General features: G+C 59.1%; 9 protein-coding genes across 9 annotated transcripts; 3 read left to right on the top strand and 6 right to left on the bottom strand.

Moving 5' to 3' along the window:
* Positions 1-304: 304 nt before the first annotated feature.
* Positions 305-2,755, bottom strand: SSL2 (DNA repair helicase RAD25; the record flags this gene model as incomplete). The annotated part of the gene is made up of 1 exon (XM_028636253.1): positions 305-2,755. One exon carries the CDS (start codon positions 2,753-2,755, stop codon positions 305-307), a length of 2,451 nt encoding a protein of 816 aa, XP_028491493.1.
* A 482-nt stretch (positions 2,756-3,237) lies between these two features.
* D7B24_002036 (uncharacterized protein) lies at positions 3,238-3,729 on the top strand (the record flags this gene model as incomplete). Its single annotated transcript, XM_028636252.1, has 3 exons — positions 3,238-3,242; positions 3,295-3,338; positions 3,410-3,729. The coding sequence occupies 3 exons, from the start codon at positions 3,238-3,240 to the stop codon at positions 3,727-3,729; spliced, it is 369 nt and encodes a 122-aa protein (XP_028491492.1).
* A 220-nt stretch (positions 3,730-3,949) lies between these two features.
* On the bottom strand, positions 3,950-4,982 carry PRE6 (Proteasome subunit alpha type-4; the record flags this gene model as incomplete). Its single annotated transcript, XM_028636251.1, has 5 exons — positions 3,950-4,277; positions 4,339-4,726; positions 4,780-4,832; positions 4,892-4,898; positions 4,952-4,982. 5 exons carry the CDS (start codon positions 4,980-4,982, stop codon positions 3,950-3,952), a joined length of 807 nt encoding a protein of 268 aa, XP_028491491.1.
* A 624-nt stretch (positions 4,983-5,606) lies between these two features.
* On the bottom strand, positions 5,607-7,313 carry D7B24_002034 (uncharacterized protein; the record flags this gene model as incomplete). Its single annotated transcript, XM_028636250.1, has 4 exons — positions 5,607-6,383; positions 6,451-6,597; positions 6,647-7,198; positions 7,254-7,313. 4 exons carry the CDS (start codon positions 7,311-7,313, stop codon positions 5,607-5,609), a joined length of 1,536 nt encoding a protein of 511 aa, XP_028491490.1.
* A 2,490-nt stretch (positions 7,314-9,803) lies between these two features.
* DLD2 (D-lactate ferricytochrome c oxidoreductase) lies at positions 9,804-11,574 on the bottom strand (the record flags this gene model as incomplete). Its single annotated transcript, XM_028636249.1, has 2 exons — positions 9,804-9,836; positions 9,955-11,574. The coding sequence occupies 2 exons, from the start codon at positions 11,572-11,574 to the stop codon at positions 9,804-9,806; spliced, it is 1,653 nt and encodes a 550-aa protein (XP_028491489.1).
* A 483-nt stretch (positions 11,575-12,057) lies between these two features.
* Positions 12,058-13,794, bottom strand: D7B24_002032 (uncharacterized protein; the record flags this gene model as incomplete). The annotated part of the gene is made up of 4 exons (XM_028636248.1): positions 12,058-12,912; positions 12,965-13,482; positions 13,568-13,588; positions 13,674-13,794. 4 exons carry the CDS (start codon positions 13,792-13,794, stop codon positions 12,058-12,060), a joined length of 1,515 nt encoding a protein of 504 aa, XP_028491488.1.
* A 1,201-nt stretch (positions 13,795-14,995) lies between these two features.
* Positions 14,996-17,696, top strand: D7B24_002031 (uncharacterized protein; the record flags this gene model as incomplete). Its single annotated transcript, XM_028636247.1, has 3 exons — positions 14,996-15,670; positions 15,744-16,723; positions 16,787-17,696. 3 exons carry the CDS (start codon positions 14,996-14,998, stop codon positions 17,694-17,696), a joined length of 2,565 nt encoding a protein of 854 aa, XP_028491487.1.
* An 802-nt stretch (positions 17,697-18,498) lies between these two features.
* D7B24_002030 (uncharacterized protein) lies at positions 18,499-20,854 on the bottom strand (the record flags this gene model as incomplete). Its single annotated transcript, XM_028636246.1, has 3 exons — positions 18,499-18,687; positions 18,752-20,483; positions 20,541-20,854. 3 exons carry the CDS (start codon positions 20,852-20,854, stop codon positions 18,499-18,501), a joined length of 2,235 nt encoding a protein of 744 aa, XP_028491486.1.
* A 1,509-nt stretch (positions 20,855-22,363) lies between these two features.
* On the top strand, positions 22,364-24,232 carry ATG15 (putative lipase atg15; the record flags this gene model as incomplete). The annotated part of the gene is made up of 1 exon (XM_028636245.1): positions 22,364-24,232. The coding sequence occupies one exon, from the start codon at positions 22,364-22,366 to the stop codon at positions 24,230-24,232; it is 1,869 nt and encodes a 622-aa protein (XP_028491485.1).
* Between the last annotated feature and the right edge of the window lie 275 nt (positions 24,233-24,507).

Below are 24,507 nucleotides of genomic sequence, written 5' to 3'. Positions count from 1 at the left end.
TTGCGTATAGCTATACGACTAGGCGGTGTGCGCCCCCCCCCTCCCCCTCCCGCCCCCCTGTACAACAGCCGCCTCGGAGATTTCGCATCCAAGGGCCGCGGGAGCTATCTTCCCGTCCGCCAGTGTCAATCTGAGCCGCATACCACCATCCATCCTAGCTCTCTGGTCCCCTTATCCCACCCAAAAGAGGCAACTTCACAGTTTGTTCCGCTATATGATACATTCCCAATTCAACGAATCCCCCATACTCAAAAACGCCAGGCCCAGGCAGGCAGTATTAGCAGATGCGCCGACTACCAGTCACTCATTTCTTCGCCGCTTGCCTCTGGATCTTCCGGAAGAAAGCGCTACTCTCGCCCTTCTTGGTCTTCGTCTTCTTATTCTGCTCAATGTAGGCCATATCCTGCCCACCAGAGAGGTCCCCAAGCATGCCCGCCGTGCGTCGGGCGCCCTTCTTCTTCGGCTTGCGTCCCATGTTGCCCGAGTGAAACAGGTCGTCGACGAATTCCTCCTCGTTGCCCACGTTCTCGACGAGCACCTTTTCCAGAAGCTCTCGGCGCTCGGCTGCCGTCGAGAAGGCCAAGTCTTCCGTCTTCTCAATGTTATTGAGCGACGTAATGACCTTAAACGCGTAGCCCTGGTCAACCAGGAAGGCCTGGCGCTTCGAGGAGTAGAACATCTCGGAAGTATCCTTGGACACGAGCGAGTAGAAAAAGGCGTTGAAGCCTTCGTCGTTCCTGCGCTTTGCTCGCAGGATACGGCCGAGACGTTGCGCCTCCTGCCGTCGGGAACCATAGTGGGACGAGATCTGGATGAGGCATGTGGCCTCGGGCAAGTCAAGCGACGTGTCTCCAATCTTAGAGAGGAAGAGCGTGTTGACTTGCGGGTTGTGTTGGAAGTTCTCCAGCACTTGCAGTCGCTCTGCCTGCCCGGTCTCGCCGTAGATGAAGACCTTTTTCAGCTTCATCGCATAGGCTTTGAGGGCATACACGTTGTCGGAGAAGACGATGATCTTGTCGCCCCGCGATTCGTGATAGTTGATCAGATACTGGCACGCCTGGAACTTGGCCGGATTCATGATGTAGAGCAGCGATCGCTTTCGAGGTGGTGCCTTCAGGTATTCGTCGTAGAATTCCGTGGGCATGGAGCACCACACCTCGGCACACTGCACACGGGCAATGTGACCTTGTTGTGACAGCTCCATCCAGTTCGCCTCGTACAACTTGGGGCCGATCAGAAAGTTGAGATCCGAAATCTTGTCATCCTCACGAAGAAGCGTAGCCGTGAGACCGAGTTTGGAGTGCGTCTTGATTGACGATGTCACCTTGCGGAAAATATTGGCCGGTACGACGTGGACCTCGTCGAGCAGCATGAGGCCCCACTCGCGATGCTGGAGGAAGTCCATCATCTTTTTCGCCTCATGCGACCTCTCCCTGGTCTGCGTTACCATGGAGTAGGTCGTCACGATGATACCCGTAGAGCCTGTAAAGGTCTGTCCCTTGTTGTCTGACGTGAAGGCCGCAATGTCTTCCGGCTTGATGTTGGACCATTTCAGGAACTCGTTTCGCCATTGGACGACCGACATGGAGCTCGTGCAGAGCACGATGACACCCTTCTTCACTGTGCACGCCGCCGTGATACCGACGAGCGTTTTGCCAGCGCCACATGGCAAGACGATGATTCCACTCTTGGCGCGACCGTTACCAAACATCTTACTCAGACTCTTCTCCTGGTATGGACGAATCTGCGCGCCAGGCCGCAGGTCGATCTCCAGGTTCGCATTGAATTCGTCTTTCCTAAAGTCATACTCCTCAAGCACAGGATATTGCAGATCGAGACACCTCTTCTGGACGTCCTCAACAGCGGAATCCGGAATTTCAAAGGAATGCGTGACTTCGGCCTCCTCGTCATCATCGTCGTTCAACGCAGCATACACCTCGTCCTCCTTGGCCTTCTCGGCGTCGGCGCCTTGTGCATTGTTCGCCTGTCCTGCCTGGCGCACGCCAGCGGCATTGGTAGTGCCAGGGATGACGAGGGGCGCCTGCTTTGGGGCAGCGGTAGTCGTGATCGCGCCACTGCCTGTGTGGGTTCGAAGAGGTCCGATGATGGGATCCTGCAACAGCTTCTGCAAAACGACAGGGTCTGCGCTTTCAACGAAGTACTTGGTATTCTTCAAGACGAGCTTGACCTTGCCGAAACTGGCTGTGCATCCTTCGATAAATTCTCGAATCTGTTTAGGCAGCGGCGTCTTGAGGAATCGCTCGAGGGTGTTGATGATATCGGCGGGCGATAGACCGACGGAGACGGCAGCATATAGACTGTGAGGCGAAAGGGCGTACTCGTGAACGAAGGAAGGTCGGGAGATGGGCTCGGCAATGGTGATGAGGAAGTCCTGGCACTGCTGGGCAAGGGGGCTGAAGCTCTCGAGGAAGATCCTCGCTTTGCTCGCATCGATCCATAGCGGTCTGTTCTGAAAGTCCGGCTTCAGACTGAGGTAGGAGTAATCGCGCTTGCCAAAGATGTGCGAGGTCGCAGACTTTGAGGGGCGCTCATACCCTTCTACGGAGAAATGGCCCACGTTCTTCTCAATGTTCACGTCCTCCTCTCCCTCGCTCAACGCCTCCGCCGCAGAAGATTCATTGTCGCTACCAATGCTCCTCGGGGTGGCGGCTCCAGCTGGCGTCGAGACTCGTGATCCTTTACCAACCTTGCCACCGCCTGTGACGGCACCAATAGCCTTGCGTTTCGGAGGCATGGTTGGCTGCTGCCCGCCGTGGATGAGGTTGGGTGTAAACGTCGCAGGACCAAAGAACCTGTATCGCGCGGGGACTTGGTTTGTAAATAAATGGGGGTTGTTATGGCAGATACTGGTGCGCAGACCAGTTCATGCCCCGTGTTGGAGGAGGCAGAAGTTCATAGTCTTTCACCAGAATGTCAGAGATGGGAAGTAGATGACGGCAGGCAGCAGCAGTCTGCTTATTCATCGGCGCGCGATAACACTTGATAAGCACGGCGAGATGCACAGTGTGGAGCCAGCAGCCAGACTGGGATCCCCGCCAAATTATCAACGCTTTCCACCAGGTAGCCCAGCGTCTAGCGGTCCGGTGAAGGTTCAGGAGCCGTCCATTTGAGTCTACCTTGATTTGACAGCACCGAGAACAAATCGACCGCAGTCTGACCGGTTTCCACCGCTCTGCCGGTTCACAGGAGCAAATTGCGTTTCCGCCCACGTTCATCATGTGGTAAGTTCACCTGAACCGCCCGAGTTGAATCTGGTTCTAAGCCATCTCCCAGCAAACACATCCTCAACGCCCAGGTAGCGATCCGGTCGCCATGCTGTACGAGCCTTCCGCCCTCCCACCTCCGTCTCGCATTCCTCTTTCAGTAGCAAGATCTGACTGCTCCTTAGGCAAAAAATGGTTCGACTGCGCTGAATGCCACCACGAAACGGAGAAACACCCCCTCCTCCAGAGCACCGAGATGACCTTCGCCTGCAAGAAGTGCCGGAAGTGCTTCCGCAAGGACGCGGCCGAGTTTGAAGATGCCGACGAGTACTGCCCCCACTGCGACAACCACTTTGTCATCGAGGCCAAGACGCCCAAGGCCGCCATCTCCGTCGAGGGCGAAGACGCGCGCAAGGATCACAGGATGCTGAGGGACGAGCGTGTGCAGCAGACCAGGATGCGGACCATTTTCGATCCGGATCCACACACGGACAAGCTGGGCTGATGATGTGCTGCTGGCAGACTAGATGGCCGACGGAGAGATAGAAGAAGGAAGAGGGCAGCGGCGCGTTGATCCTTGCACGTACATACGAATACCCACGATTTTGACCCCACGACGTTGCCTTTCTACAGGTGGTAATACACTGGTATTTAATTCGTGATACCGTCTGGCGCGCCCTCTAGCCGCACTGGGATCATATCATCCATTGCGTGTCTCTCGTAGTCTACTCGTCACTTCCCTCCGCAGGCCGCGTCAGAATGGCGGCGGTGCCCTGACCCGGCGTGCGGCCCGTCTTCTTCTTGGCCGCCTCCTCTTGCTTCTCCTCCTCAATGTTCTTGACATAGCTCTCAATCTCCTCCACGGGCAGCATCTCGATCGTCTTGCCAGGGGCCATGAGGGCAATCTCAATGTTCTTCGCACCCGTCTGAACGACCTCAAGCAGGGACTTGATGGCCAGCCTGATGGTCGCCTCCCGGTCCATGTCGTCCTTGTAGTTGCGCTCGAGGAACTCACGCACCGTCTTGCTGGAGCGGCCAATGGCATTCGCCTTCCTGCGTGTCTGTCAGAATTGGGGCCCTCATGTGAGGACCGGTCGCAGCCATGTCAACATACCATGCTGAGTAGATGCCCGAGGGCTCGGTCTGGTACAGCCTGGGGACCTTGCTGCCGTTGTCGAAGCCGACGATGAGGGTGCTGATGCCGAAGGGGCGGACACCGCCGCTCTGTGTGTAGCGCTGCTGCACGCCGGCAACGTACTTGGTCATGTACTCGATCGAAGCGGGGTCCTCGACGGTCAGCTTGTGAGACTGGGCCTCTAACCGCGCCTTGTCGACGAGAATGCGGGCGTCGGCGTTGAGGCCGGCAAAGGCGAGGCAGACGTGGGTGTCGAGGAGCTGGAGCTTGGAGGGTGTGATTCGGGTGTCTTGGAGCTTCATCGCGGAGCGCTTCTCGCAGCCGAGGACGACAACGTCCTGGCCCTTGACGCCGACGGCGCAGGTTCCTATGGTGATCGATAAGCTTCATAACGGGCAGCGGGAAGGCGGGCGGTCGCACCTCGCTTCACGGCCTCGCCGGCATATTCGACCTGAAAGACGTGTCCGTCGGGACTATTCGATCGCGCGTTAGATGAGAGGAGCCTGCAATGACCGCGAGGGTGAAGACGAACCTGAAGACTATCTGGAAGTTAGCTGGTGTCTCAGTGTTGCGAGGGGTCGGTGCAGCTTACCAGAGAGCGCTCTGTCGTATCCTGAAGCCATGTTGTCTGTGGAGAGTGATTGAGTCGAACTGTTGGGCGAAGATAGTTGGTCTCGGCGTGGGGGGGAGGCTTGATGTCTCGAGATGGGATCGTGGAGGTTGATGGTCGTGATGCGGTCAGTAATGGGGCAGGCTCCAGGTCTGACGAAGCTTCGCTACCTGGACGCGGTAGGCTGGATGGACAGCTCCCAGGAGCTCCTGCTGTGGCGGCAAAAGGCCGGGTACGGGTGTGGACTGTGTGTATACAGTGCATCTACATAACGCACTGTTTTGCCTCACATCACCAACCGCTACTTCACGAGTTGATGTTTGCCCATTCCTCATTTTGTAGTGGCTGGCTGTTTTTTTAGACTGTCCCTCTATTCCACGGCCAGCATTGACAAGATGGTGTCAACCATTATTCAGTTGCGGCGGACCACGCTGTTCCCCTGGTCTTGTCTTTTTCTTACTTCATGTTATTTAGCTGTGGGAGCTTCGTAGACGTCCTGTGTATTCTATGCTAACTGAACCCATGCCATTGTTTCTCAATATGGCCACCAACGAGCGAGCTTGCTGCATCCAGGCAGCTATGGATGAGCCTTTGAAGTACCAGCTTCAACACCAGTCCATCACAGACCTTACACGGCTCAGAACTGTCCCAGGTCAACCCATCTCTGATTCATGACGGCCTGGGCAACCCGCTGCCCCTCAGACACCAGTTTCTCCCTGAACCCCTCACACCACAACATCTCAAGCGCCCCGTCCGCGGAGACGGCGTTGATCTCGCGAAACACGCCGTGGGCAACCGCAAGGGGCGCGACCAAGGCGTCCACCTGAACGCCGGCACCCAGGGCAAACTCGAGGCTGCGGCAGATGCGCGCCGCGTAGTCTCTCGGTCGACGGTACCTGTTCGTGTCGATCTGCAGGGTCGGCGACAGGTCGGCGTACATATTTTGAAAGTCCTCGAGGACTGGCGCGCAGACTGCGGCGTGTACGCGGTCGACAGTGGCGCGGAAGAGCAGGGTGGCTGTCCAGTAGGTGATCAGCGCGAGGGCCGTCGTGCTGTCGCGAAACGAAAAGGCGTCGGCGAACGGCAGCGGTTGGGAGGCGGGGAGGACCGAGGGGTCAGCAGAATGGGCCGCCCAGTAGGCGGGGTCTGAGGCTGGGTTGAGGGTAGCGTACCAGCCGTCGAGCTGTGATTCAACGGCAAGGCAGTCGTAGAGCAGTTCTTGGGCCTCCAGACGACGGGCCAGCGTAGCTTGTTTGGGGGTGATGAGGTCGGCACGGGAAAAGACTCCTGGTAGCAAGACAAGGGTATCGAGGAGGAAGTCGAGAACAGACTTGGGGTGGTATTCCCAAGGGGTTGTACACCATGCTTCCTCGGCGAGGAAAGTCATCTTCTTGTTGATGAGGGCGAGCATCACCTGTATGGGTCAGTGTCCACGGCCGAGTCCCAGCAGGTTTCGGGGTGCTTCGAGGGCCAGCACTTACAGCCGTCTGTCTGTATACACGCACAAAGTAATGATGGGCTGGAAAGTATTGGTAGCTCTCGGGGCCAGCTTTCCTCACGCGACTTAGTTTGTCCTGGTTCAGTTGCCAAGTTGGCTGACCACCCTCCTGGAGGAAGGATGAGTTATGCTGCCAAGGTAAGCGGCAGTCCATTCAAAGGGAGCGATGGACTACGTACATCGAACAGGAAAGTGAATGTTCCATTCAACGAACCACTGCCCTCGTCCGGCGAAGACAGACTGACCAAGGAATGGGCCGTGACTTCGAGCTCTCGCCCCTTTTTGAGAAAATACAGACCAGATGGGGCGTAGGGCGTCAAGGCAACCTTGGCAGTGTCCTTCTTCTTACCCTTTCCAATGCTCTGAACGTTTGCCTGGAGCACGGCCATTTGTACCAGGTAGGTGACGCCCTTGTTTTCGACGAAGAGCAGATCATCCCAAGCAGGGGCCAAGGGCTCAATGGCAGCCAATTCCATCACATCATCTTCGGGGCTATTGGACTTGCTCTTCTTGATCTCAGGGCTGACGGACTTGCCCTTCTTTCTCTCCGGCGTGACTGACTTGCCCTTCTTCGACGACGAAGCGGACGAGCTGACGTGGCGCGGCGGATGAGAGGAACACCGGCCAGCGTCGTCGACAGTGGCCATGATGAAGACCCTCTCACGCTCGTACCCGGCACACTCGCGGCCGCCATCAATGCATCTCTTGCACTTGGGCCGCTGGTTATCACACTAGACATCTCGTCAGCCTTTTGGTTCGCCGGAGCAGTGAACGCCGCAGACGTACCTTGACCCTCCTTGCCCTACAAGTCTCGCAACCCTTGTATTTTCCAGGAACACCAACCATTTTTGTGGAGCAGAAGACGACGAGGTGTAGATTCGAGAGGTCAGGACAGGTTCGTGATAGGGGCGCAAGATGGAGTAGACCGTCAAAGCTAGTTTCCTTGGCAAGGGCCTACCGATGTGTGCATTGCCGAAGCGGGATCGAGCCAGATGCTTTATACAAGCTTCTCTCGAGCCAAGGCATAGAAAACGCCGGCCCCCCGGGCGTCGTTGTCCAAAAATATGGCAAGAGACAGATTGAGGATCGCATCGTGGCTCAAGGGGATCATGGGCCTCAAGACACTAGACCACTCGGAGCCCCCATGGACCAGGGGCCGTCAGGGACTGGACAAAACCCGAGGGGAGATCACGGCCGAGCCTCCGAGGCTCCAGGCACCGGCATTTCCTCACACACATACACACACACACACACGCTCTCTCTCTCTCTCTTGTTCTAAGGTTCTGACGCTGTGTCTGGTTGCGGCTCCTGCCAAATCAGCCGACGGATACCATCAGGTGACGACACTGCCTGGAGCCATGGATGTTGCTTCTTTGGGTTCCCTGCCCTCCTCAGCGACGCCTGGTAGGGCCATGCTACCGAGAGTGGCAGATGTGACAGCCGCCCACCCTCATTGGGGGATGGACCGATTCGAGGAGGAAGCGCGGCTGAGTCGGTCGAGACGACTCGGCTGGCACGAGTGTCCTGCGGCTCGGAAGGCATCCTCTAGGAAGTGCGCACACAATTACCCCGCGGGAAGCGAGATTGGGCGCTGTGCTGGGTGCGCTGTTGCCGAGATGTTCGTAGCTGGTAGGTGACATCTTGGGAGAAGAGAAGAGGGGGGTGTACTTCCTCGGGCGGCTTCAGTATCAAGGCCCTGCCCCGTCGTGGAGGTTTCGATGCAGGAAGGTCGGATTCGATAGCGTCTGATTCGCTGGCTCTAGGGGGTGTCGTTGATCTGTACCGGGTACCTAGGTACGCTAAGGTAGCGGCGGATGGTGGAGGGTCCAGGGCCCGGTCCAGGGGGTGGGGGGCCTCGAGCTTCCGGGGGACGCCCCAGCTTGCCCGGGCAGGTACCTAACCAAGCTAACCACCAACGGACATAGGGCTGCAGGGTCTCCTCCTCCTCCTTTGCACCTCTGTTCACACTGCCACCCAACTGGCTCGATCCCAAGGCCCGGTGTTCGGGCCGCTGAGTGGTTGTCCAGCATGGGTTGTCTGGGCCCGGGAGGCGAAAGAGTTCAGATGATCCTGTCGACAAGCCTGAAAGAGTCGCTGGCTGTCGTCACACGGGATACGGGGGAACACACAAGGGGGACCTGCCCCCGCCCAGAATGCCTCGCCTCACTGCTGGATACCCCATCGCGGGGCTTTGAGCCTCGCCCCCAAACGATCGCGGTCTTTCCAAGGCCGCTTCTCACTGTTTTGTTTTTTTCTGGGTCTGGCTTGACGTTGCCTCTTCTCCATCTTCCTTGGGGTATCATTCCGCGTATTGCGAAGGAGTCTCGATGGATCCCGAAACGCGGCTCAAAGAATCCGTCAAGGCTGACTCTCAACTGCTTTTGATTTGCGCGCGCGCGCGCACGAAATACACCTTACACTCGAGGTGACCATCGAAACCATCATAACCGACCCGGCAGTCGACAATCCTTCGCTCCTGTCGATGGTTCGATGCAGTGTGATTGCCAAGACGAGTCTGCACGACGAGTTTGCCCAGCGGTCTAGTTAAGGTGCTGAAAGGATTGCATCTCTGGACCCCCAATATTAATCTCTCCTCTCCAGCAGCCGAGGTCGTCTATGCAGGGTGTGCTGCCAACCTCCATGTCAGCTCACCCCCCCCCATCACTTCTTCACCAAGCACCATCCGACAGTCGCCTCTCGCATGATGGTTCCGCCACGCTGGGTGGTACAAAGCAGGCTTGCGGGATCGGCAGACACGGCCACAGGCAGCCACTTTTCCATCACGGATTGCGGGCACTTAAACGGCGCGAGCGCACCCACACAAGGCACGTTCGGGGAGGGGGGCGAAAGAAGAGCACAGCAACGGGGCTGCAGCACAAGAGATGTGGCGAAGATCATCAAGGTGATGCACCAGTGGAAAGCCATGAAATAAGGGGAGAAGGGGGGGAGGCAGTGCCCAGAGCCCCAATACCTGGTTCCATTTTCTTTTTTTGACAATAAAAAGGCCCCCGCCATGGGCTGTGAGTTGTCTATTACCGAACCCTCGAAACTTGTTTCCCGATTGAGAAGGTACAGGTAGTACAGTCATTTCCAGGCTGACCACTTGGGGTGGGCTGCATCTCGATGCTATCCGATATCTACCACGCAGTCACCATCCGGCCCGAGTAATCGTACAGTGCAGTCGAAGCGAGAGTGCATTTTGCGTCTTTTCCCATTCGAGGCTCGCCCCCTTGCCTATTCCAGCCAATCTGTACGTTTTGAGGTGCCAAGTAAAAGGGAGGGCAATGGACAGGGACGCCCATGGAGAGGGACGCCTGTGGAAAGGGAAAGGGGGTATCAGATGTATTTGTACGGGTTCATGATGCCATTCTGATGACACGATTAGCAAAAGCCCACTCGTCAAGGGTCGGGGACGAGAGAGAGAGAGAGAGAGAGAAAGAGGCAAGGCTCGTCTCCTGTCCTTTCGTACAGACGCGTATAGACTCACCGGATCATAGAGGTTCTTGATGCCCTTCATGAGGCCGATCATGCTGTCGGATCGGCTGTAGCCGATGAACTTCTTCTTGGCCACGCCCAGGCCGTGCTCGGCGCTGATGCTGCCGTTGCGCTTCTGGATCCACTCGTAGACGAACGGCTCGAGCACCTCCTCGACGCGCGGATCGTACCGCCGCACGGCGGCGTTGAGGTGCAGGTTCGAGTCGCCCATGTGGCCGTAGCCGACGACGCCGACGACGGGGAACGCGTCCGTGTCGCCGACGAGGCCCGCCGCCCGCATCCGCTCGTTCGTGTCCTCGACGAGCTTGTACATGTCGGCAATGGGGATGGACACGTCGTACTTGTACGTGCCGCCCCAGTGGCCGAGGCACTCGGGGATGCCCTCACGCCAGCTCCAGAGGGCCTTGGCCTGGGTCTCGTCCTGCGCGAGCACGCCGTCCGACACGACCTCGTTCGACATGACGTCCTCGAGGAACTTCTCCAGCTTCTCGTAGTCGTGGTCGCCGTTGGACCCGCTCGTCTCGACGAGGCAGTAGAACGGGTGCTCGTCCTCGAGGGGCCGCTTCGCGTCGCGCCGCACCTGGTGCACGAGCTGCTGGCTGCCGGCGTCCATGAGCTCAAAGGCCGACAGGATCTCCGACAGCTGGCCCTTGGCCGCCTTGAACGCCTGCTGCACCTTGTCGAACGACTCGAGGCCGAAGAAGGCGACGTTGACGGCGCTCGAGCGCTGCGGGCAGATGACGGACACCTTGGTGATGATGCCGACGGTGCCCTCGCCGCCGATGAAGAGCTGCTTGAGGTCGTAGCCCGTGTTGTTCTTGCGCAGCGTGCAGAGGTCCTCGACGACGGTGCCGTCGGGCAGCACGGCCTCGAGGCCGAGGACGTTGCCGTGCAGGCTGCCGTAGCGCAGCAGGCGCAGGCCGCCGGCGTTGGTGGCCACGTTGCCGCCGACGTGGCACGAGCCCTTGGCGCCGAGGTCGAGGGGGAAGATGTAGCCCTTCTCGGCGAGGAACTGGTCGGCCGTCTCGAGAATGACGCCGGCGTCGACGACGAGCGTGCCGCTGACGTCGTCGAATGACTGAATCCTGTTCATGCGGCTCATGTTGATGATGATCTCGTCGAAGATGGGGACCGAGCCGCCTACGAGGCCCGTGTTGCCGCCCTGGGGCACGACGGCGAGCTTGTGGTCGTTGCAGTACTTGAGGACCTTGCTGACCTCCTCCGTCGAGGCAGGCCTGAGCAGGAGCTTGCTCTGGCCGCGGTACTTGCGCATCCAGTCCTCGTTGAAAGCTTGGAGGTCTTCCGTCGCATCAGCCGTCACGCCATCAATGACACCAGAGGGACCCAGCAGGTCCTTGAAAAATGTGACATGCTCCGGCGTGACCAGGCCGAACCTCGCGTCGCGCTTCACATCAGGATACGAGTCGGACGTCAGCTTGATCTGCTTGAGACCCGAGGCCTTCTCCGCAGCCGACCGTGAGACGGTTGTGCTGAGGCATCGTAGTGGAGCCGCCGTGACAGGAAGCTGAGCGGCGCAGCGCGTTGTGTTGAGCAGAGCCTGCCGCCGAGTCGTCCTCAGGGCCGGCAGCAATCTAGATGAGCGGGACGCCATTGCGGTGTGCATCCGTTTTCAGGTCGCTGAGACTCTCGTTCGCTCGCCGTCGAGGTGAGTGGTGTTTTGATGTCGCAAAGGAAGGCAAGATTTTGACGATGAGACGACCTAAGCGATGTCGGATCTGTTCCAAGTGGCTGGGATGTGCCGGGGCAGAGAATCCGGCGGGCCGTTGACGTGGGTGGGTCCAGAAGTTAGTCACCGATTCGGTGAGTTCGGTACAATCGGTGTGCGCTCAAGAGGATCAATCGTCACAGAACTCCAAAGATTCTTAGCTCCCTGTGACATCAGTTGACCTCGTTGCGATTGATACAGTCATGGTGTATTTGAAATTTCATGTGCGACAACCTTGGCAGACCTATTCGCTCTCTCGAATTGACAGATCCGAGGACGGGCGTGGAGCTGCCGAGGAACGAAGCTCACATCCAGCCGTTCAACGACCATCATCCAAATGGTGTAGAATCCTACCCAAGTCCTACGCCTTCAGCCCAATGTGGCAGGTGCACTGACAATAGAGAACTGTCCACCAGCACCAGCCCATGTCAACACCGCCTCGTCCGCATCCCGTCCCTTGACACGTTGTGCGACCTCGACATCCTCCTCGGAGTTCAGGCCGAGCTGGCCTTGTGAACCAAACCCCGTGGCGTAGGCATCCCCATCCCTTGTGATGAATATTGTGTGGTCTGTTCCACAGGCAACATGCGATACCAATCCCACATGCGGTACTGCTGCAGGCCGAAGGCAGATGGCCGGCTTGTTCCGTTCATCGAAACGCACCTGGGCCGCGTCCTGCAGCTGTTCAGGCGTGAATGTGAAGCCGAGCTGACCACCGTCCATCCGGCCCCACACGAAGCACTCGCCGCTCGGCGTAACCGCAGCGGAATGGTGAGCGCCGCCATCGATGCAGGTGATTCCCTTTCCAGCGAGTGTCCGAATCTTCATCGGATACGGTAGGACGGCCGAGTTGGTGCCTGCTGTGTCGGGGTCCCCCGCTTCGCCGAAGCTGTTGAGGCCCCAGCTCCAGACGTTATCCTTCTTGTCGATGGCGAAGGAGTGGTATTCACCGGAGGCAATGTATTTCGCATTGTTGCGGCACACGCGGATCTGGTGAGGGATGAGGCTGTCCTGGTCGCGGCCGAAAAGGCGACGTCCCAACTGGTTCTGCTCGTTGTTTCCCCAGCCCCAAATGTTGCCACTGGCGTCGAGTGCCAGAACGTGGTCAACACCGCATGCGAGCTGTGTTATGTTCTGCACGCCTCGAATGAGCGCGGGCTTGTCTTGCTTCGTGATCATTTTTCCATCCGCTTCGTAGCCGAAGCGTTCATCGCCTTTGGAGTCCTATGGAACATGTTAGTCAAATGATTCCATGCAAACGTCGCTAGAGACTCACCCGAAACGTGCCCCATCCGTAGACAAGCCCGGTCTCCGTGAGAGCAAAGCTGCAGCTATCGCCGGCAGCAACTTGCACAAAAACTGTGTCTGCCGGGAGATGTCGGGACGCAACCTGCGTAGGCGTCGACTCGAGGGGGTTCAATCCTCCCTCCTCCTCTTCACCAGATTCCGCGTCCATGTCGCGCAGCTTTTCATCCCAGGTCGTGTCTCTGCCCAATGCACAATTATCATTGACCCCCCAAGTGATGATCTTGTTGTCGGCCGTCAAAGCGACCGTATGCATGCCGCCACAGGCGATTTGAACAACATGAAACTTGGAGGAGTCGACTGGGTTTAGAAAGGGGTTTTCGCGAGGACGTAGAGACTCTGTCTTGTTGGGACCAAGACCAAGCTCTCCATTGTCGCCATTTCCGAAGATGAGCACCGTGCAAATTTCGGTCGGGGCCTGATTCAGGGCGCCAAACGTCTTCGTCGATGACTGAAGGTGTTTGCCGTCTGTCTTGGGCTTCTTCACGGCTCGTTGTTCACGATCGTCATCAGCGCGCCCACGCTTCGTGGATGGGACGGCCGCGTCACCCTCGTGCACATCATCCGATCCCACCAGCCTTCTTCTTTGGAGGGTCTAATACCCTTGAGCAATCAGCAAGCCATAACTATCTTGAAGTGATACACATATAAGACCCTGACTCGGGCAGCAGTATACTAACGAGTCGCGGCCTTGTCGACGACGGGAGGAGCCTTCGCTTTTGTGCGAGATGCGGTGGATTTGCTCACAGGCCCAGCGGTTCTGTTGGCCGGTTTGCGCCGCTTTTCTACCCCGCCCGTCATTTGGTTGCCAGAAGAACTGATCGTACGAGACTTTGTCGAGGTTGAAGTTCCCTGGCCAGAAAGGAAAAATCCGAGTCGGGGCGTGTCAGACTTGGCTGCCTGAAGGATTTACACCATGAAACTGCGCCGTAGGCAGATGCGTCTCCATATGAACCTTGTCCAACACGTGACCAGCTGCATGTCCTCCTGGTACATGTAGGCCACCGTGCAGGACGACACCATAACTGAGCAATCCGAGGGGCGGAAGGTCTCGCTTCAGAGAAGAGAGGCTCGGCATGACCACACGATGCCACGGTGATAGTGCCCCTCTTGGAGATGGGTCGTGGAAGAAAAGGGCATGATGGCGAGGTGCGGACCAGCGGCTCCGCCTCCCCCTTTTCCCACCGCGTGTCCCAACGGTGATTCTGCAACGTAGGCGCGCTCGAGGTATTGGATGGACCGGCATCAGGCAACTTGATGGATCCTGGCTTGCTTAAAGATCACCCATGGCGGACGATGGCTCGCATGATAGTCGAGGCCGTTGGGGGAAAGTATCGTGTCCGGGGTTAATGGATGGGATGGCCATGATCGCCGCTGATTCGCGGGGTGCAGGAGTACATCCCTGGATGTAGAGTGATGGGACCAAGAACGTCGATGCTCATCGCAGAATGGGGAAGGATGCGCGGGAAGGGTGTCGTTTCAGATGAAGCTCTTGGGCGATGGGGCCGATATGCGCCTTTCCGTCTTGGTCCTAAGGCGTCTGATAATTGCAGTGCTGGCCCGCGACATTGGTCCGTCTGTAGTTGAGGAGGTCACTCATGCCAGTTGGCATTGTACATGTAAAAGGGATGAAGACCTCGAATAGACTCGCTTTCGTTTTGGCCTGTTCTCCTTCCATTCACTCGTTTCTTGACTCAGCGTTGAGCGTTGTAAAGAAGAGCCAGGCACCGTTGGAGAACAGCCTGCCTCACGACAGCCATATCGGATTACGAATTACGGATTACCTCACAGGCACTGTTACCCTGGTCTCCACCTCGACGCTTCGGGCACCGGCAATTGGCCGTCAGCACTATCGAGCCACGCAAGACGCCCCGATAAGAGAGCCCCGTCACCCCCGTCACCCCCGTCACCCCCCGTCAACCGCCCTCGGGCGCCGCACAGCAGCCGAAGCGGGCAGGCGACCACTAAAAACAGCCTAGCGAGCTACTAGAGCCCGCCCAAAATGGCAGCGAGCGGGGATCTTCTTCAGGGGACGCCAGCGCATGCTCTGCCCGGCAACGAGGAATTCCCCGATTTCTGTTTACACGCACATGCACACGCACACGCCCACGGCAGCCACATCCAGACCAACGCCGACACCAACCAACATTACCGTCTCTCCAACTCGCACTCAACCACATCCAACGACTCTGCCGATATCAGCAGTAACACGCCCACAGCATCCTCACCTGCATCCACACGGCCGACAAGCCCCGCCTGCACCGAGTATTCTGCCACAGACTACGGCTCGCCCACCACATCCCGCATCCGCACAAACTCGGGCGGCAGCTCCCCCTCACCCATCAGGAGCCGCCGCGACAAGAAGGAGCTGCACGCCGCCCGACTCGAGCGCGCTGGGTCGGCCACTGGCACTCTACCCCTTGCCATCAGCAGACAGGAGACACAGGCAGCCGGGGCCTCCAAAAAGCAGCGCTTCCGCTCCTCCACCTCCTCGAATCCCGCCGCCGCCCTCGCCGCCATCGAGCCGCCGCATGACCAGGGCCTGACGAAGATGGCCTTCGCCGAGCAGCAGAAATGGGTGACGGTCCAGCAAAAGACCTTTACCAAGTGGCTCAACACAAAGATTGTGGCACGGGATCTCGAGGTCAAAGACCTCGTGGCGGACCTCAGTGATGGTGTATGGACCGAGCCCCTGAACCCCCCGCACCCCTTTCGAACCCCGCTGACAGATATTCCTCCCTCTTTTCTAGGTCATCCTCATTCACCTACTAGAATGCCTATCACAAGAATCACTAGGCCGCTATGCGGCGAAGCCAAAGCTGCGCGTGCAGCGCTTCGAGAACGCCAACACAGCCCTCGACTTTATCAAGTCGAGGGGCATCCAGATGACCAACATTGGTGCCGAGGACGTCGTCGACGGGAACCGCAAGATCATTCTCGGTCTCATCTGGACCCTCATTCTACGCTTCACCATCAGCGACATCAACGAAGAGGGCATGACGGCAAAGGAGGGCCTGCTCCTGTGGTGCCAGCGCAAGACGGCATGCTACGACGAGGTCGAGGTCCGTGACTTCAGCGCCAGCTGGAACGACGGCCTCGCGTTCTGCGCGCTGCTCGACATTCACCGGCCGGATCTCATCGACTACGATGCCCTCGACAAGTCGGACCACCGCGGGAACATGCAAATGGCGTTTGATATTGCTCACCAGGAGATCGGCATCCCCAAGCTGCTCGACGTGGAGGATGTGTGCGACGTGGCCAAGCCGGATGAGAGGTCCCTGATGACGTACATTGCCTACTGGTTTCACGCCTTTTCTCAGATGGAGAAGGTCGAGAACGCGGGCCGAAGAGTGGAAAAGTTCTTCACCAACATGTCGGGGGCCTGGGAGATGCAGAGTGCGTATGAGAGGCGCATGGCGGCGCTGCTGAAACAGATTCAAGGGCAGATCGAGCAGTGGCAGCAGGCCAAGTTCGAGGGCACATATGTGGACGCCAAGGCGCAGGCGATGGAGTTTACAGCGTACAAAAGGGGCCAGAAGAGGGAGTGGGTGGGTGAGAAGAGCGAACTGGCAACTTTGCTCGGCAATATCAAGACAAAGTTGGGCACATACCGGCTTCGGCCATACGACCCGCCAGTGGAGCTGTCGCTGGACACGATGGAGCGGGAGTGGGCCAACCTGTCCAAGACGGAGATGACGAGGGCGCAGCTCATCAACGAGACAATCCGAGAGTAAGTCGTTCATTCCCTGCCCGCCCTGTGGAAAACGCCAACTCGAGCTAATCCACCCAACAGCATCAAGAACGCGCTGCGAAAGTCATTCGCTGACAAGGCCAATGACTTTGCCATGGCGCTCAACACGATGCAGCTCGCCATCTCAGGTTTGGACGGCGACGTCGAGGACCAACTGCATCACGTTCGCAAGCTCAGCGAGAACCTGTCTCCCATGGACCGCTACCTCGACACCATTGCCGCGGTGGATGCCAAATGCCAAGAAGCCAACATTGAGGAGAACGACTTTACGACATACGCCTACGACGAGCTCGCGTACGAGCTCGGCCTCGTCAAGTCCTCCGTGCAGAAGAAGCTGTCCTTCCTGGAGAACCAGATGGTCGCTCGTAACATGACGAACCTGACGCCCATTCAGCTGGAGGAGTTTGAGTCTGTGTTCCGCCACTTTGACCGCGACGACTCGAATGCACTGCAAGAGCTCGAGTTCTCCGCCGCCCTCGCCTCGCTCGGCCTCGTCTTCTCCGAGGACGAGATGCACGAGTACTTCCTCGATACGTCGCACGGCCGCGACCGCGTTACCTTTGAGCAGTTTATTCGCTTCATGGTCAACGTCACAGAGGACCAAAACACGGCCGAGCAGGTCTTCCAGTCGTTCCGCGAGGTCGCCGACGGCAAGCCCTACGTCACCGAGATGGACCTCCGCCACTCGCTCGTCCCCGACGAAGTCATCGACAAGCTCGTCGACCTCATCCCCCTCCACTCGGGCCCGGACATGCTCGACGACCGCGGCATGCCGCAGTACGACTACATTGCCTTCATGGACAAGCTCATCAGCGGCACGGCGGGCGGCAGCTGCGACGCCAGCAGCGCCGGCGGCGACTATGATGACGATGATGTGCCGTCGGGGGTGCTGAAGGAGCGTACGAACCGGGACAGCAACCTGAGGCAGGACAAGGTCAACGGCTACCACTGAGGAGACTCTTTCTGTCGTTGCATCGCCACAATCGTGTTTCCCCTGGAGCCGCCCGCCACTTCTTCTGCCTTTTTCGTTTCTTTTCTCTTTCAAGCACCCCACGCACGCCCGTTTTTATCCATACTCTACTCTGGTATACCATTCCTTGTTTATCTTTATTCTTTTTTATTCTTCTTCTCTCCTTCGTCGTCACAAAGGCAAGCATGGCTGGGTGTTCGGGGTTGCGCAAACAGGGTCGGGGCCAAGACTGGGTATGCAGAGGCAAGGAGGAGAGGCGCTTCGCCGGCTGCCGGGTGGCCGGGCGAAAGTGGGACAGGGTTGTGGGTGACAAGGACGGGACGCTTCTTCCCAAACGAAAGAGAGACGTAAACCACTTCTTTCCGACTGCGACTGGAAGATGAGATATACTAGAAAGTAACACTGCAACAGACCAACTCTCTCTCTCTCCCTCTGTCGGAGAGACGTGGGGATGGTCTGCCTCCCGCTGTGTGGGAGCGCCTGAATTGGACTACAAACAAGTTTACAATACTACCCCAGATCAGGACGCGGCATGTTCTCGAAGACTTGTGCTCGAAGACGTGTATTGTGATGATGATGTGCGAACGACAGCCATGGGCGCCGCCTGGATGTTTCGGCTGATGAACCTGCAACGCAAACCCAGACTCGTCTGCGCCCCCAAGATGATAAAACAGAGGCTACAAACGCCGGAACACCTTCTAGCCAGAATAGAGTCACTATACATGGACCGCCCCCCCCCCCCCCCCCGGGGGGCAAACACACATACCTACATGGTCGCACGCGTCTACTTTGCGCCGTCGAACGCGTCGCGCTCTTTCAGCGCGTCCGCGAGCCGCCTGTAGTCGCGAAGGAGCTCCAGGACCTCGCCGAGCTTGAGGTCGCCCGGATTCTGCAGCTCCATGAAGCGTTTGTTGGGCGGCTTCACCTTGGACACCTGCTTGGGCGGGAGAGCAGGCGCAATGTCGGGGAAGGCCTGGGAGGAAAAAGGTCAGCTACGGATAGGACATGTGGTCTCGTCAGAGTCTGAAAAAACGTACGGCACTGAGGTCGCCGCCCTCGGCAGGCTTGGTCTGCGGGTCCTTCAACGTAGGCGCTACGGGCGACGACGCGACGCGGCCGAATCCGCGCATGACGCCCATGCTCGAGAGCTTGGCCATCGGGTTGAACGAATTGCCAAAGTTGCGGACGGCGTTTTCAAGTGGGTTCGCAGACGACGTCGGCAAGGGTGACGGAGCGGCTGCGTGCTTCTCTTGCGCGAAGAGCACCTTCTTGGAGCTGCTGGCACTGCGCGAGCTGTCGGCGCTGTGGTCCCGCGCGGCGGCCTTTTTGCCCCCGATCAGGCTCATCACCTTGTCGTCGGAGGGGGGTGGCTTGTGGGCGGTTTCGCGCTCGTCAGCGCCGTGGACGGAGCTGGCACCGCTCACCGAGCCGTCTTCGTCGGGCGGCGGCGTGCTGACGAGCTTGCGGGCGTCGTCGAGTGTTCTCGGGACCACGAGTGCCTCGCCTGTTGCCGTGGGCGCCCCCTGGGTCTCGCGCAGCTTACCAAGAAGAAACTTGTAGCTGTCGCCCAGACTGTTGGTAATGTTGTTCAGCCCCTGGTCGGCGCTTTTGAAGACGGCATCACTGGCTGCACCGAAAGCCTGAGCAGGCGTGTTGACGAGCTCACTAAGTCGCCTGTTCCGCGCCTGAACGACTGCGCGGAGTCCGGATGACGCAGGAGGGGAGGGAGGTGGCCTGAGCGCGGCGGCGTTGCTCGTATCCGTCTCGACAGTCCCCTCGGCAGCGCCATCCGCGGTGATCGTCAGGCCTGGCGGAAAGGCGGGCGGGAAGGTATCTGCCCTGGAGATGCCTGGCATGCCATCCTTGGGCGGTCCCTGGGGCAGTTCGTCGGCGCGCAGGGTGGACAAGTCGACCGTCTCGAGGAAGCTGATGGCCGCCTCGAGGTTGGTCAGGCAGTATGCGGCTTCGCCCGTCAGTTTGGGTTCCCATCGGAAGTTCTGAATGAAATTGACGTCGCTAATGACATTCAGATGTTCGGGAGGCAGCGTGATGAGGGTGAAGATGAGCATGGGCATGATCTCGTCGGCCGATGCTGACGGATGGAAATGCGCCAACGTGTCGACGATGCTCTTGTGAGCGGCTTTCAAGTGGTTGAGCTTGCCGAGCGGGTAGCGCTTCTCGTGCATGCGGATGAGATCTGTCCGGGCTTGCTCCAGCCAGCCCCTGATCTCGTCAGCCCTCTGCACGGCCGCGGCCGGTGTTGCTGTCGTGTCCTCTCCGAGGTCGATGCCCAGGTCTGCAGGGCCAATACCGACGAGCGCGAGGGCTGCCGTCTTGGACCGGAGTTTGTCGTCCTGCGCCTGGTCTTGCGTGCTTCGGTGGCGGTAGATGCGATTGTAGAGGCCTTCGCACAACCTTCTCTCCACAGCCTCTTCCAGCATGGCTCTCTTGGCCTCCAGCGCTTTGCGAGCCTTCTTCTTCTCCGCCAACTCTTCGGCCGTGATCATCTGGCGTTCCGTGTCAGGCTTCGGTATGTTCTGGGGCTTGTCCTTGCTTCCGATCGACGCAGCCTTGGCTCTCAGTCGGCCCGCCGGGGTGAGTTTGGACGGTGGTGCGGGGGAGTTGGCCCGACTTTGACGCGTGGCCAGAGCGGAGATGTGCGTGTTGACGTGGCTCGAGGCGCTGAGGTAGAAGTCTTGAAAGAGCTGGGCGACATTGTCGATGCTGGGTGGTGTCTTGTGGACTTTGGACGTGAGGGCATCGACAAAGCTGAAGACGAACGGGTTAGCTCGTGAACAGAAGAGCATGTCGTACCATGTCGATTACCTGTCAGTCAAGCTTACGAGCTCGATGGGTAGATCGTCGAGGTCCACGGATCCCCTTCCTGGATCGATTCCATCGTCCTCGTCTTCATCAGCGTCCTGGCCGGTTTCAAATGCATCGGGTCGTTCGATTTCCGCAGGCGGGGGGGCCTTGCTCAGGGGCGCGACGACGGCAGCGCCGTTGTGGAAAGTCTGGGCTCGTCTCGGGGGCTGAAGAGGGTCATTGCTCGCAGCACCGGCGCCTTGCGTTGAAGACGTCGCTCGAAATAGGCTCGGTCGAGAGCCGACAGAGCTCTTGGGAGGTTCGTTGGCCGCCATGTTGATCGGTGTCGTGCTAGAAGTCAAGGAGATCAGCCCAGCACGTGTCGACATGATGATGCCCGCCTCTCGTGGGAAGACAGACAGGAGGACGAGACGAGGGCAGCAGGGCAGCAGGGGGGGGGCGCTCTACTTTTATCTATCCAGCAGCGTAGGTTCGACAGGGATGAAACGCAAGGAGAAGAGAGCAGAGAGCAGAGAGCAGAGAGCCAAAGCAGAGAACTACCTCTCGGCTGGTTGGGGTCGCGTAGAAGGGGACTGTGACGGGATGTGAGGATGCCAGATCCACCAGTGTGTTACGCCATTTGTAGATGGGAGACGCGCATGGGTATTTTCCAGTTGCGTCGTTGCGCCAGAGGGAGAAGAGCGGCGAGGACAGGATCGAGAAACGAGTGGCAGCCTAGGTAGCAGCAGGTAGGCAGGAGATGCGGCAGGCGAAGGGTTGCGGGCTCACGGAGTCCACGGAAGCAGTCGATCGATACTGTGTGTCCAGTGCAGTCGAGTCCGTGACAGCGGGCAGATGACGAAGGTTGTTGCGTGGATCTGGTGGATGCATCGAATTGCAGCCAAGTGGCCGATCCGGTCCTGTAGCGTCCTGTTGCAGCGTCCTGTCGTAGCGTCCTGTTGTAGCGTCCTGTCGTAGCGTCCTGTTACCAGCACGCTCTTGGGGGGTCCAGGTACCTTTTCAGCAGCCAGGTACGTAGGTGTGCCTGCGCCGGCTGCACTCTGCGGCGGACAGCAAGGTACCGTGCCCGCTGCAGAAGGGGTACCTGGGCAGGTGACTGAGACTCATGCATGGGAGATCGCCTTTCCTCATGCAGCGGAGGCTTCGACAAGGGTTCACATGTTCGAGGGCTGGTATGAGATGTGTGCATCTGTTGTCTATTGAACTCAGCATACGCGTAGACTCTTGCGAACCGGCCTTGCCTCATCCCTCGTTGGCCAGAGCCACGATGCAGGATCTCCCTTGCTGAGCGAAGGACCTAAGATAGGTACGCCGAGGGACCCAAGGTAGGTAGGTCCGGTCCCTCCTCAAGGTATCAAGCCCCTCGTCAAGGTACCTACCTACCTAGGCAGGTCCATGTACCTCACAGATAGGCCGGCCCGTGGCAGCTGGCAGCACGCAGGCCCACCATGCCGGCTGGTGCCTGGACCTGGAGCCTCTCCTCTCCCGCCTCGCTCCAGCGCCGGTCTCCGATTGCTTATCGGTGGCCCGTGAGCCCCCCCGCATGACCAAAGACACCAGGGAGACGACGTCAACAAGCCATCCACCTGACTGACGCAAGGCCGTGCCTTCGTCAGTGACTCTCAACACTATTTACCTACACAGGTACATACCTAACCTATCGCCGTTTGCCTTCTTCCACCCACCGTCGATTTGCTCCGTTTCTTCAACGCATCATCTGCTGCCTCCCTCATTGCATCTCGACCTCACGTACCTCAACACCCTTGGCTTGTTGCTTTCGAACCCTCCAACCCCCCCACCCCCCCCCCCCCAGAAGCTGCAACATGAAGTGGCGGAGGAGGAAGCTCGGCCTCCTGTCGCTGCTCGCCACAGCCGCCGCGCCGATAACCGCCGTCTCTGGCACAGCACCTCCCATCGACGAAGCCATAGCGCTCCCCGGCCCCGTCCTCCCATCACCGCCCAACACGCAACCGCCATTACCTGCCGAGCACTCCTTTTCCCTGCGACACATCTTCCACCATGGAACACATCAACATCCCCGCCTCCACCGGAAGCGCGACATCATGACCAGCGCCAGTGCCGCGCCCAACGTCTGGCTCGCCGCCGAGGACGAATACGCCAGGGAGGTCATGGGTCCGCTGAAGGCGCGAAGCAAAGCCGTCACGATAGAACGCTTGGTCGACCGCCGCCCTCACGTCGTCGACCCCATGGTGGCCGCCGCGCGCGAGAGGGGCTACGTCAACATGCTGAGCCCGACGGCATGGACCCTCGACGACACCCCCGGACCGGACGTGTCAGACAAGGAGACCATCTTGACGCTGGCGCGCATGACGGCCAACGCCTACGTCGAGGACGAGGAGCACCCCGACTGGGAGGACGTCGGGGCGCCGTTCAACCGGAGCGCCGACTTTGGCTGGCAGGGGGATGGTCTCCGCGGCCACATTTTCGCCGACGAGAACAACGCGACCGTCGTCATCGGCCTCAAGGGCACCTCCATGGCCGTGTTCGACGGCGACGGCACCACGACCCACGACAAGATCAACGACAACCTCTTCTTCAGCTGCTGCTGCGGGCAGCTGGGCCAGTGGACGTGGCTCCGCGTGTGCGATTGCGCCACACCGGTCTACAGCTGCAACAACACGTGCGTCGTCGAGGCCATCACGGACGAGCACCGGTACTACGCTGCGGCACGCGAGCTGTACGCCAATGTGACCGAGCTGTACCCCCACGCCGACATTTGGCTGGCCGGCCACTCCCTCGGCGGCGCTGTGAGCTCGCTCCTTGGTCTGACCTACGGGCTGCCCGTCGTCACCTTTGAGGCCGTGCCCGAGGCGCTGGCGGCAGGCCGCCTCGGACTGCCGGTGCCCCCTGGTTCGGAGCAGACCATACACCAGGCGCGCGAGAACACGGGGGCCTTTCACGTCGGGCACACGGCGGATCCCGTGTACATGGCCATGTGCCACGGGCCCACGGCGTCCTGCTCGTTTGCGGGCTACGCCATGGAGTCGGAGTGCCACACGGGCCAGCGGTGTGTCTACGACGTCGTTGCCGATAAGGGCTGGCGCGTCGGCATCGGGACGCACAGGATACGATCTGTCATCAACGATGTCCTCTTGAAGTACGACGAGGTGCCCTCTTGTGCGTCGACGCCGGATTGCCGCGACTGCGCCAAGTGGAACTTTTACGAGAGCAACGGCACCGAGACGAGCTCGAGACCCGTGTCGTCGACGACGTCTGTGGTGCGCACGCGTACCGAGACGTGCAAGTCGCCGGGCTGGTGGGGGTGCCTCGACGAGTCGACCACCGTCAGCGGCACCATGCCATCGACGACCACGACGACCACGTCCACATCCACATCCACGTGCAAGACGCCGGGGTGGTTTGGCTGCAACGACGAGACGACAACGAGCGAGGCGACGGCGGGGCCCACACCCTCGAGCCCGGCGCCGACCTCGGCCTCGACGACGACGACGACGACGACGACGTGCATCCTGCCCGGCCGGTTCTGGGGCTGCCGCGACGAGGTGTCGACGACGAAGCCGGCGACAAGCCCAGAGGTGACGCCGGCGCCGACACCCACTGCTGACCCGACCGAGGAGCCCTCGTTGGAGCCGACGTGCAAGCGGCGACACTGGTTCGGCTGGTGCAGGGAGTGGGACGACGAGGACGGCTGGAGGCCGGAGGAGATTTGAGACGGGACTAGCAGGGCGATATTGCTTTCGCACATGAGCATTTTCCAGTGGGCAAGGGGCGTTGGGTTTGGTTTTTTCTTTCTTTTTGGGGTTTTTTGGCGTAGATAGGTCGTTAGGCTGAGGCCATGACAAGGACAGAACATGTGCATTCCAGACGGTCATCGAAGTTGTTGAAATTTGACGTTGAAGTGTGGTCCGATCTGGTCAGAAACGTCATGGGCTAGTAGTACCCATAGAGGAAATTGGCAACATAGCAACTACCAAAACCTCTGTGC

This window comes from Verticillium nonalfalfae (assembly GCF_003724135.2).
Source record: "Verticillium nonalfalfae strain VnAa140/NRRL 66861 chromosome Unknown scaffold_146, whole genome shotgun sequence".
Taxonomy (NCBI): Eukaryota; Fungi; Ascomycota; class Sordariomycetes; order Glomerellales; family Plectosphaerellaceae; genus Verticillium; species Verticillium nonalfalfae.
This window is presented reverse-complemented; position numbering and strand designations above follow the sequence as displayed.